General features: G+C 36.6%; 1 protein-coding gene across 28 annotated transcripts in view; it reads right to left on the bottom strand.

Annotated features, from left to right (window-relative positions):
- Positions 1-512: 512 nt before the first annotated feature.
- Positions 513-13,712, bottom strand: part of TUT7 (terminal uridylyl transferase 7) — a 58,946-nt gene continuing 45,746 nt past the window's right edge. For 12 of the 28 annotated variants that reach the window (XM_086416905.1, XM_086416921.1, XM_086416910.1 and 9 more), the window contains one exon: positions 11,636-12,044. In XM_086416905.1, the coding sequence (XP_086273031.1) occupies positions 11,749-12,044 (296 nt within the window). In that variant the 3' untranslated portion in view covers positions 11,636-11,748. The other 16 variants (XM_086416925.1, XM_086416920.1, XM_086416915.1 and 13 more) reach the window with 10 other exon arrangements.

The following is a 13,712-nucleotide window of genomic DNA, read 5'->3' on the forward strand; positions in this document are numbered from 1 at the left end:
CTGTCCATGTGACTCTCCAGACAAGGTTACTGGAGTGGGCTGCCATGCCCTCCTCCAGGGGATCTTCCTGGCCCAGGGATCGAACCCGTGTCTCCTGCACTGCAGACCGATTCTTTACCCACTGGGTCCTCTGGGAAGCCCTCCCCACTGCCGCCCCAAATAAATAAAGTTAATTTTGATATGATTCTTCTTCAGCTGGAAAATGTCTTCAAGGAATTTGTTTAAAAGAAAAGCATACAGGTGTGCTCCTTTCGAGCCCTCTTCTATCTGGGAATGCTTGCCCAGCAAGCACCCCCAGCAGCCCTCCCTATGCATTCATGCCCTGAAGTCTGTGGGACTCATCTGCACACTCCCGGGACTTGGCAGGCACTGGCTGTCAGTGAACACCAGACGGCAAGAGCAGATGGAGATGGAGCGAGGAATAAAGGGGAGCAGAGCTGTACCGCCCTTAATCCTTCACCTGGTTTCCTCATGAAATTTAGGACTCTCATTGGAAAGTAAGGTGGATAAAATTACAGGTTGAAATCTTGATTTTATTTCAAAATGATAATCCGAGGCATGGCTCTGACCACTTCTGAAGGGCTCATGAATTAGAGAAACAGTTCCATGAAGGCTCCAGTCAGATCAAAATGATACCAATCAAACTTGTGATTGGTAGAAATAGCCTCTTTAATCATCAGGGATTTTAAAAGTCATCCACCCTGATTTCGGAGTATCATAAAAAGTAAAAATTACTTTTATTTTGTCATTTTTCCTTTGCAAATGTTTTTAGCAGCAAACAGGACTATTGTTTTCCTTCATTTTTATGACCATAGTATTTATATGTCTTTTCATTTTTATGACCATAGTAGTTATATGTCAACTTAAAATTAGAGAGGGAAAAAATCAAAAGCCCTTCAGTGGCACTGCTCATCTGTAGGAGGCTCACATAATAGGTACTCATGTTCACGTTATCAATTCTACAAATATCAATAAAATAAGGTTTGTAAATCGTAAATACAGCAGTAGCAGTTCACACGTTTGACACGCTTTCACAAGGATTCAGTTGACAACAATAAATATAATTTCCCCTCTTTAAAACAAACAAAAAGGATTTATAAAGGATTAATTTACTTGGAGTTTATCAGCCCACTATTTTTAGTGTGCTCTGAAATAATTAAAAAGCTTGAAATTGTATTCAGTGAATACTGGCCCATAGTTACATTTTTTTTTAAACCTGTCTTAAATACATACATCATGGCTTTCTATTGAAATCCTTAAATCTATAGGGATCTGTAGTAGGTAAGACTATATTAAACATTTTTTCCTCATTAACAATTTCATTAAGTTAAAAAAATCTGACATTTCCCTTAAATGTTAAGTCGAAGCCTGATCTATGCTGCTGTGTCCTGTGAAATGAACCTAATTTTCAAAGTGAATAGAACGCCTGAGTGGCCATTTAGAATGCGGCATTTTCCTTCCCTCATGATTCCTGCTGGGTCCTCTTCGCTGAGGCTTTTCCCTGAGTCATATATTTACTGGAAAGGCTACCTAGAGGAGGGGAAAAAACAAAACCCAACATAAATGAAACAGGCCTCACTTTATCGTAAACGCTATACAATTACTTCTTATGGTTAATTATTTACAGAAACCTCATACTTGTCACTTGTTTTGAATCAAGTCATCTGGCTAGATATAAAAAGGTATAACAAAAGCCTCGTCCTCGTCATATTCTTTCTAAACGCAGATGAGCTGCTAGAGTGACGTCATGTTATGACATGCATGCTCACTACTGGTACAGAGGCCAGGAGAACTTCTTAAAGCTCTGCTTTGCATCTGCAACCAAACAGAATAAACTCTAAAGAATTCTTTGGTCAGAAATAAATATCTTGTGTCATTACTCTGCAGACATGAAGCTGTGAATGGTGACATGGTAGCCATAACTTATTGATTTAAAAGAAAAAAAGGAAATTTATTGTATTTACAGCTGCAGGACAGAAATGAGGACTGCTAATTACATGCACACCACAGAACAGTTAATAAATTTTGTTTTGGAGTCAAAACAAATAGTTCAATGAAACAATAAAATTGACAAATTCTTAAGTGATTACTTACAAGAAAGTAGTATCTGACAAAGGATATACACACATTGATTATACACATTTCAAACCAATGGTGGAAAGTATGGGTTGTTCAATAACTGGTATTTTGTCAAACAAGTAATTTTGGAAGGAAAGGGATAGAGAAGTTTCCTTCCTCACATCATACCTTTCCTCCTCACCTAATTTCAAATGAATTATAGAATTAAATATGAGAGAGTCAAAGTATAAGAAGTAGTGAATATTCTGGAGGGGGAAAGAGTTTCCTCAGTATACCACATTATGCTTTACTTATTAAAAGGGCTTTCTATTCTTAGCACTAAAGAAATTACAAATCCATAGAAAAAAGACAAATACTAATAGACAGCTGGTGAAAGAAAAAGCAACATATGAAAGAGAAAAAAAAGCATGTAAGTAGATGAAAATTAATCAATATCAGTGGGTAATCAAAGAGATGCAAAGTAAAACAAGGTATCAATTCTTAACCACTAACTGCTGAAAGAAGAGCAGGAGGACAGGTAGGTGCGCAGAAATTTTGCTAAAGGAATATTCATATAAACCAGAGAAACCTTGTAAAGCATGCAAATAACTCAAATGTCCAGAACTTGGAATATGCCTAATTATATTATAAACACAATAACATATTAGGTATGCAGAGAAGGATAATTAATAACATGAAAAATGAAGGTTATAAATCCTCAAGAATTTTCATTAAACTAAAAATTAATTAAAAAAACACATTTGAAAAACACCACTAATCAGATATGTATTGCCTCATTTTTGCTTGTCTGTAAAATGAAGACAATAATACCTATCCCCTTGGAGTTAAAGATTAAATACATTAATATAGGTAAAACAACCGAACAGTACCTGGCACATAGAAAGTGCTCAATCAATGCTAACTATTATCATTACATTGATGTAAAAAGATGGGAAGATTTTATCTCCAAAACTGAAATAATAGTTAATGTTCTAAAATGGGACAAGTATAAATGGCTTTTACTTTCAATTTGCCTAAACTATACTTTCTAAAATGTCCAAAGTCAACTTATTAAGTATGCAAACAAACTTATGCCCCCTCGAAAGCAAACTTTCCAAAGCAAGATATCCTGAGAGTCAACTCACAGTGAAAAATCAGTGATATGGCAGGAAGAATCAAAGTATCTATAGGTATAAATACCATATTCATACCACAGAGTGTCTATTGGTCAAAAATACCCGTCTGTGACATTCTAAACTGCATGAAGTACTGAGGAAAGGCTTTTCACTTAAGGGACAAAAATTTGTATCAGTACCTCATACTCTACATACAACCAGAATAGAATCAAGATCTAAATAAGAAAAATAAAGTTTTAAAGCTATTAGAAAAAAAATATAGATGGATATCTTTACAACTTCAGGTGAGGAACAATTTCTGAAAGACAACCCTAAAATCATGAATCACATGTTCATGAAAACTAATCAGGGAAAACCAATCATCTATTTCAAAATTAAAAACTGAAGTGATGTAAGACAAGATATACTGGAGGAAAATATTTAGAATGTATATAATAATAATACATGGTATTCACAGCTAGTAAGCACATAAAAAGGTGCTCAGCATCACCAGAGTTAAAAAAAAAATCCATTAGAACACCACAGTATTTTTTTCACTCATCATATTTGTATGAATAAACACTGTTGATATAAGTGGCAACTGTTTCAGCCAATGAGGGGGTATCTGACAGTATCTAACAAAGTTGAAAAGGCACATATACACATATGAAAATGCTCTACGACACAACAAATTGATTTCTCTGAACTCAAATCCTATACAATCTCTCAAATATGCTCAAGAAGACTCACACAAGAGTGTTCGCTACAACACTGCTTATAACAGCAAAACACCAGACATAATCTAAATGCTCATGTACTAGGTGATGTTTACATAAAATATTTTGTATTCATACGATGCACTACTGTAAAGAGAGACTAAATCCATATATAACATATATAAATTTCAAAATCATTTTGTTAGATATAAAAAATCAAGTTATAAAACATTCATATTATATAGTGAGTCATTTAAATTTAAAAATTCACCAAGGATATGTATATTAAAGGATATATATGTTAAAGGATACATATGTAAGAGTTTAAAAAAGAATGGGTACCTGAATTCTTATTAATAATAAATGAGTGAAAAGAAAATATGAAAAAATAAAGCCTATTCTCTAGTAGATGAGTAGTTGTTATATTATTTAGATCTTAAAAAATTTTTTGCCCAAATGTTAAGAAACCATTCTAATAATACTTATAGTTTTATTACTTATCACTTAAACATGTAATCCCCTGTGTGTGTGTATATATATATATATATGGGTGTGTGTGTATATATGTATATAAAAATCTCAACATACCTGAAGAAGCTTCATGTAAAAAAATTTACACATAAAAAGATAAAACTATGGGACTTCCCTGGTTCAGTGGTTGGGACTCTGTGCTTCCACTGCAGGGTTTGATCCCCTGGTTGGGAACTAAGAACTTGCATGCCACACAGTTCAGTCAAGAAAAAAAGATAAAACTACTATAAATAAAATATGAATTTTTATGTAATCTGGGGGAAGAACATGAAATTCTTAAAAATGTGTAAGCATGACTCGAAACTACCATAAAGTTGGCTAGATCAAACTACTAGAACAAGTGTATGCATGGCAAAATAAATCATAAATGAGGCTGAAAAAATAATAAACTGGTGATGAAGGATACTGTAACATATTTGACAAACCATGAATAAATTTCTAAGTAGAAAGAACTAAAGACAAAAATGAATACTCAAAAATACCAAGATGTAACATGAAGAAATACAAATGAAAATGTGGGAAACTGTTAGCATTCAATGGTAATAACAGAACTTCAAGCAGACTGGCAAAAAAAGACTATTCTCAATGATGCAAGCGTGTGGGAAAATTGTGACTGACTCTGAAACTGTCCACAATCACAATATGGCATTATTGGCATCACCATCAAAGTATGGTTACTTTTAAATCTATTATTCTCCTAAGTGGGATTTGTCCTGAGGAAATAACTAGACAAATATGCAAACTGGCGTTGCAGTGTTTTATATAGACAGTGGTCTTCCACCTTGGGTACATGGGATTAAGCTATTCCTGAACAGCGTAAGAGGACAAGTGGGTAGAGTTTTAAGAGAGCTGCCCACATGCTTCAATTTTTATCTGAGTTCTTTCTGAGAATGTCTTTGTGGACCAGGCTTTGGGGTGGTTCTCAGGAATCATACCACTTTCTCTTTACCCTTTCACAAGATAGAGAGAGAGAGAGAGACACGTGTGTTCTAACCATTCATCTCTTAATGTGGCACATTACCCTAGGGTGAAAAAAAAAACCCTTGGGAGGCAGAGAAGCACACAAAATGCTGGTATCTGTAGCAAAATGGGAATACATCTAATAAAAGCCCAAATTTTTAGCTTTCATAAAATTGCACTGATAGCTGATGCCCATCAGAATAACTTCTGATGATACGATTTACGTGATTTTTTGGTGATTTGATTAAAAAGGAATGGAAACAACTGAGTGGCACTGCTGTGTCTCTTCCCCTCCCAGACTCCAAAACCCCTTTCTATCCCTTTTAATATGCCATTATAAAGACTAATGAGGCTTCACAATGTTTATGAAGTATAAAACAAAAAGATTAGGAATAGAAATGATTCACTGTTTCATTCATGCGGTAAGCAGTACTACTCCGAAGATAAATGAATGCATGGGATAAAAATCTCATCTAATTAAATGACAGGCATTTTCAGTAAGTAAACATAGGAAGCAATTTTTAATCAAAATTTGTAACATTGGTTTTGGTCAATTATATTCTTCTACCAACTATAAAAACAATTTAGAAGACATTTTTACACTTTGAGATTTAACAAAAAGCTGAAAAATTCAATTTATATGAACACTTTTGTGGGCCAGTCAAAAAAATGCTTGAAATATATATGATAAAAATATATCATCTTAAGATAAAATTCCATGGAAGTGAAACAAAAGAATTCAAGGAGAAAAAAAAAGATGTAAAATTTCTGCAATAATATTTATATTTCATTTGATACATTTAAAAAGACTGATTTAAAAGTTTTGTTTTAAAAATGCCAGTATTTTTAAAAAAAACCTCCAGAAATTACATGTTTTGCAACTACGATGAAAAACAGATGTCAACTTAAACACATACAAGGAGATTTATGGATGGTTCAACATTTTGGCAGCGAGTATGCAAGCAAAAAAGTTTTGAAGACACTGATATAACAAATATTTGAAGAGAACTAGTTCCATTAATAAAGAATGGTTAAATACATAATGTATGTTCATATACTGGAATATCAAGAAGGGTATGAAAAACAATGATCTATATATTCACTGATAAGATCTTCCCATATATTCACTGAATAAAAAGTGCTTCTATTATTTTAAATTTACTGTCATAAAGACCACTGTGCTTTTGTTTTTAATAAGTAAGCTATAACATTCTCGTCAAGGAAAAAAGTATACATTATCATAAAGGAGAAAAGATATTCACCAATCTCTTATAGCATCTCCAATATTTAAAATTTCAAACCCTTGGATTAAAATGGAATAAACAAAGACACAGAGGTAGTTTCTTTTGAAAAATAATTTTCTTTCCAAAAAACAGTAGTGGATTAAGAAATAGAAAAATGTTAGTCTTGAGATTCTCCATACCGAACAGTTTATGACTATGGTTCTTCAATCTCCACATACTCTTCTTTTGTTAAAAGTTTTCATTATGTATTTGTCCTAGGAGTTAGACAGTCAGAGCATAGTTGGAGACTTTCTGTTAACTACAGCAATAAGAGTAGTAATAATTTATCGAGTGATGTGTGCCGGATACAGTGTAAAGGGTTTTACATATATGAAACTAATCCTTACAGTTGCCCTGTGAGCTATTAGCCCCAATTTATGGACAAGGAAACTGAGGCAGAGAGGCTCACTAACGTGACAGAGGTAACAAAGCTAGTAAATGATTGGGCTGGATGTCAAACTAGAGTAAGTCTGACTTTAAAGCTCATGTTCTTGATCACAGTCCCACTCTTCTTTACTCTGTCAAAATGAGTCCACCTCTAATCAATAAAACTTACTGAACATCTAAGGCACTGTTAGTGTGTGTATGTGAGGGAGGGAGGAAAAGAGCAAGGAAACTTGTGGGATCTTCTATCTACTGCTGTCTCATTTGAGACTCAGAACAGTATGCAGCTTAGTGGAATGGAGGAAGTATGAGGAGAGGAAAGAGAACTTGGTTGATTATTGGATGTGGGTGGCTGCTTTAAGCACAGCAGCACGAGACAGATGGTGCTTTTGCCAATTTTATAAACGGGACACCTGGAGCTCAGAGGAGCTCACCTCTTTCTTCTAAGGTCAATTCAGCTATTGCGGAAGAGCAGGGGCTGTACACACTAGCAGCTTCTCCTTAGGAAACCACCCACGCATCACAGATAAATAAAGTCTGTGAAAAGAAAGAGCTTTCTGGAAACTTAATCCTACTTAATGTTGAGACATTTCACATAACAACATACATAACTTGTATAAATTTTTCATGGATAAATTTGACAGTATTAACAGTTGTCATTAACTTGAAGAGTTTATTAGAAAAGATAAGTTTTAACCACCTGTGATTTTTTTTTTTTTCCTGGTAGAAAGCAAACCTTATTTATTGCAATAACATTTTTTTTTCTGTAGTAAGCTTAAGTTTTATGGTTACTCAAAAGATTTATAAATATGTAAATCTTTCACTCAGAAGATAATTTACTGAAATCCTAGCCTACTGTCAATTGGTATTGCCATTTCTAGGTATATGTCTAACATCTGTACTTATCCCCCACTTAAGAAATTATATTAAAATTTTACTTTCAAGATGCGTAAAATCCTTAGCATAAGCAATGCTGACAGATGTCCTGCAGAACACCAAATGCCACTGGCGCCCACCAACCTCTGCTCTCAAATCATGCAGGTACTGTTCTAAGTGCTTTTACATAGATTTTGCAACAGTCCCACAAGATTAGTATTATTATTATCCCCTTTAACAGATGAGGAAACTGAAGCAATGGAGGATAACATCACAGCTAGAAATCACACTGTGCAATCTGACGGCAAAAGCTGATATTCATAAACATCTTATCTTTGACAAAACAAATCTCAACTAAGGACGGACCAGTATTTTCTTAAGTAAAGTGTTCTGGAAATGCCTATTCGAGGCTGAAGCTTGTAAAAACAAGTCTTTTGGCTTCTTTACATCTGTTAACTATGTGACCTTCAAACTCTCAGAGGATCTATGGGAAACAACCCCACAAACTGCAGTGGAGTCTGTCTCCAATACACTTTCATTTGCCGAAGTAGCTTCCAAGGCAGCTCGTCAATCTCCTCCTCCATGTTTCATGGCTACTCCCACTGTCAATCAAATCCTCTCAGAACAGACCCCATTCTCATTTCACTCTATTTCATTTTGAGGGTTTTCCCAGTAGAACTTTTTTTATTTTTAAGTCCATGCATTCCAATGAGAACAATTACAAAACCTTCCCAGGAAAGAGCTGCTCTTGCCTGTTCTTACACAATCTCCTATGTCTTCACCTTTCATGGATACCACGTTCCCCTTTTGGGTAAGTGTGACAATTCTTTGAAGATTTCTGTTTCTCTTTGGGACGTCCTACCTCAGTCTGATTGTAGAGAAACTTGATGCCATTTTGAATGTTTTTCCCAATCATTAAAAAAACACAACTGTAAAATATTCACGTATTATAAAAATAAATGCCTATTTCTAAGTAGATCATTTTATATATTGAGATAATTCATCTTAAGAAGTACTTAAATAATTTAATAATTCAATTTATTTTCCTTGTTAACATTCGAAGTAGAGACAACCAAATGCCCTTCGCCTGGAGCTTCCTTAGCTTTCCCAGGGTGAGACCACAGCGCCCTGGCTTATTGCAGCCTTGGCTGGCGACAGCAGGGAAGAGCTCTATCTGCTGCGGGGCTGGGGAGGCTGCCGAGGCTCTGGGAGCGCTCTCTCTCAGAAACTGACACCTGATTGGAGAGATGGCTTAGCCTCTTCATTCTTTATAACTAACACAGGCATCTCTCCAACCTACAAGCAAACATTGTTTGCACCTTAGCAGTAACATACAACACGTAAAAGCTGACCACAAAATAGGCGGCTTGTTTTACATTATATATAAAACTGTCAGGTTTTATCAATGAAGCTTTAAAATTTCCAAAACTTTTCTCACCAACTATACAATCAATTTAAAAAGAGTACACATGCTCTATTTCTTTTAAACAATTTCCCTTCTTTAATCCTACTTTATTGAAAATTAGAGAGGGGAAGAGAAAGAGATATTAAACAAAACTAGTTAAGTGTCTAAAGGCCAGAGGTTTGCATCATGATTTATAGTTTCATGTCCTTAAAAAAAAAAAGCTGAAAAAGTGATTCATTATATGTTAAAGTTACTTTGATTTTTCTTTTACTCTTCAAATTTCTCCCTTCTATTTCAGGATTAAAACTACTCTTGAAAAAAAAAAAAAAACTACTCTTGAAACACCAAGAGACGCCTTCATAGCATCCTATTTGCCCCTCCCTTTTAGCATCTTTCCTTGGGTCTGGGGGGACTGGGTAGGGATGGGGGCCCTGGCACTATGCAGCCATAGCTGAGGTCAGGTACCCTATAATTCTTCCAGCACTTCTCAGCACAACTCCCTACAATCAGGTTTTTCTGCCCCCTATTTCAAAGAAATGGCTCTTTTCAAAGTCACAGTGAGGGACTTCTGTGTTGCCAAATAAAATGCAGCATTCTCAGTCCTCGTTGAACAGACCTGTCAGAAGCAATTTGCATAAAGCCAACTGCCCCCTCTTTGAGGCACTTTCTATATTAAAACTCCATTAAAAGATCAAACTTGCTGCTTCTCCATCCCCACTGTTAAACATTTTTTTTCTGGGGGTGTGTTTCTGTCTCCTTGGTTTATTTTGCCTAAGCCTCTACATGCTTTTCTCTTTTCTATCTGCATGTATTTCCTACGTGACTGCAGTCAGATCCAGGGCTTAACTATCATCAATTACATACTGATCATCCTCAAATTTGTATCTGCAGATGGGACTTCTGCTCTAAATACCAGGCTCCTTCCTATATCTACTTGGCTATTCAACACCTCTACCACAATATCCAGCAGGTCTCTTAAAACTTACACATTTAAAGCTGAACTCTATTTCTCCCCATAATCTGTTCTTCCTCATGGTTCCTCAGCACAGGAAATTCAAACTTCACTCTTCTAGCTGCTCAGGACAAAAAATCACAGTGTCACCTCTGAGTCTCAAAATCTCACGATTTTCTGTCATGTCTTATCATCCAACTCATCAATTATCATGTCGGCACTACCTTTAAAGTCTCCAGGAGATGAGCAGACCTCACTTCCTCCATCCCTTCCACCCCTGTCCAAGCTGTCCTCATCTCTCCCCTGAACTACAGAAGGAGCCTCCTTGTTAGTTTTTCACCCTTGCCTCCTCAGCAGTCATAGTGAACCTTTTAAGACAATTCTACCACTCCTTTGCCTCCAACAGCTGCCCGTCTCATGTAGAGAAAAAAACCCATCCCTGCCACTGCTGAAGGAGCTGTGTGACTCACAGTCATGTACCCTGACCTCAGCTCCAGTTACCCTCCTCTCCCTCATCCGGCTTAGTGTCACCACTTGGGACAAAACTGTTTTCAGCTCTGTTGTAAGAGTCTAAATCCAAGTTCTTCTTGACTTGCATCTTCCTTTTACTTTGATTCTTTGCTGAAATGTTACTTTATCAGAGGCTGCCTCCTTCCCAACATTCTCTTTTCCGTTTCCTTCTTTATATTTTTTAACATCTGTCGCCACATGAAATATGTCTGTGTCTTTTCTGACAAGAAGGCAGAGTAAATGAGAGAAGGGGCTTTTATCTTCAGTATTTAGGCCCACACCCCACACTTGGAGGGGGCGGGTGGGTGGGAGGTGTGGCTTAATATTTGTTGAAGGAACCAGAAAATAAGTGACATAGTTGAGACAGAGTGTTCAGGCCCACAATTACTTTCTTTGGTGGCAAATAATCTCCATGAGGAGAATACACTGCTGACAAGACAGTGGCAATTTCAAAGCAGAAACAAAAGGTGTAGAAGAGGAACAAATAATTAGAGACTATGGTTCCCTATGGTTCCTATTCAAGGATGGTATAATATAAGAATCACCTAGAACATTTAAAAAGAAAAACAAAAACAGGCTTAAGCCTAACCCTCGAAGAATCTGATTTAGGAAATGAAGGTCGAGGGCAAGTGTATTTTTAAAATCTCCCCAAGTTATTCTGATGTCCAATCGCTGTTAAAACCACTTATTCAAAGAAGTGCCTCAAAAGGCATGTGGTACGCTATGCAGTAAATAAAACAACACACATTTGTTTTTTTAAAAAGCCCACATACCTGACTGGGGACTCAAAAATATAGATGTTTTTTGTTGCTTTTGGTCTTCATGTAAAAGCACTGCCTAAAAAACGAAATAGACTGGTTTACAAAGTCGAAAGGAACAGCATCCGAAACAGTCTGAAAACTGTAACCAAATCCAAGGAGAGCTGAAATTAGGCATGTGGGTGGCAGAACTTTGCAAGTTAATCGACAAGCAAGACACATCTGCAGGACCCCGAAAGGCACGCCGGGCAGCCGGTGCACAGCAAGCTCACCGCACACGGCACCTCAGGCAGAGCGGAGGAGCCACCTGAACTGCCCAGCCCCTCCCGAGCACCTGGCCCAGAGCTGCTCGTACTCAGAGTGTTTGCGGGAGAGGCAGAGACGGGAGGGTTTCCTGCTCGGGTCTGAGCTAGGTTTACCTGAACAAATGTGCCAGCTGGTCTCAAAGGGTTAGGTGAAGAAGGGGATCCAAATACACAATCTGATTTAGACAGACCTGAGAAAGAAATGAGCACTTTTTGTTCCTACTTTAAATTGAAAGCAGTGGCCCTGTTTCAAACTTTCACAGAAAGATTTTCTGTTGAGATGACAGAAGCTCTACTCAAAATATTATGTGGACAAAATTCTAATGTATTAGAAGAAATGAAATGGAAGAACATAATCTTTAGACAGAAGCTGATTATTTTTAATTGCTATTGGAGGAAATTCACCATACTTTAGCTCCACTCCTCTTTTAATTCCTTTTACTGTGTGTGTGTGTGTTAGTCGCTCAGTCCTGTCTGACTCTTTGTATACCTATGGACTGTAGCCTGCCAGGCTGTTCTGGAATTCTCCTGGCAAGAATACTGGAGTGGGTAGCCATTCCCTTCTCCAGGGGATCTTCCTGACTCAGGAATTGAACCCAGGTCTCCTGCATTGCAGGCAGATTCTTTACTGTTTGAGATACCAGGGAAGCCCTTCCTCTTTTTGTTTTACATTATGACTACCCGATTTAATATGAAAACATGGCAGTCTGAAGGAACCAAGATTCTAGTGTTTTCTGTACATTTGATAATACCTCATCCCTGTCCCAGGACATTCCCTGTCCCTCTTGATTGGCTGCTAACCTCTAGATGGCCAGGATCATTGCTCTATGTTTTAAAAATTTTGGTAGGATCTTAGTTCCCTGACCAGGGATTGAACCCAGGCCCACGGCAGTAAAAGTGCCAAGTTCAAACCACTTGACCGCCAGGGAATTCCCTATTTTTACTATTTTGAGAGCTTTACTTATTTTATTTACTCCACTTACTACTGGCAACTTAAAACTTGCTACTAGCTAGTAAGAAGAGATCCATCCAAGCCGGGGGAGTGCAGGAGCATCCCTGCACCACTTTGCTGTACCAAAGAGGAAGGCAATGCCCATGTACTTCCTGCTCTGAGTAAAAGCAGACAGTGAGCTGTTCTGAAGGGGAGCCTACAAAAGGAATTTTGATGAGACTGTATTACATTTTATCTATATATACTGTTTACAGTTTCCTCATCTGTAACTGAGGATATCAAAATAATACCACAGTTAATGGGGCTCTGGTGAAAATTAGACGAGTTTACCCATGTAAAGTACTTAAATAGTGCCTGACCCACTCAAAGTGCTCAATGAACGTTAGCTATTGCTTTTAATTTCTTTTAAACATTTTACCCTTATAATTATAACATCATTTTATTCTGCTATATGTCCCTTGTGAGGGCAATAAAAGTTTGAATTCCTTAGAAGTAGGACAAGCTGAAGCTGTAAAAACATTTCATAAACATTTACACTGTATTTTAAAATTAATAATAAAACAATTTAAGAACTTTTTATATAAAGCTCATTTAAAAAAACAAGGATGGCTGATCTAAACTTTCCTATCTTAAAAAAAGAGATACTATATTGCTGATATGGTATCATAAAGTGGAAGAGAGGTATCAGTGTTTCCAGGAACGACAAGGACTAGAGTGAGTATTTTAAGGAAACTTTCAGTGCTGACGTTTTTTATGCTGTCCATGAACACTTAACAGTTGAGGACATGAACAGAGTCTCTACTTTAATAAGAAAACATTATTTCTCAGGGTTTCATTTTTATGCTAAATAAATTTCACCCACTTTCACAGGTTTTTTCTGAGAAAAAACTGAGAGTATATAAACTGC

This window comes from Bos grunniens, chromosome 8 (assembly GCF_055505025.1).
Source record: "Bos grunniens cultivar Pamir isolate PY7600 chromosome 8, Bosgru_T2T1.0, whole genome shotgun sequence".
In the NCBI taxonomy this organism is placed as follows: domain Eukaryota; kingdom Metazoa; phylum Chordata; class Mammalia; order Artiodactyla; family Bovidae; genus Bos; species Bos grunniens.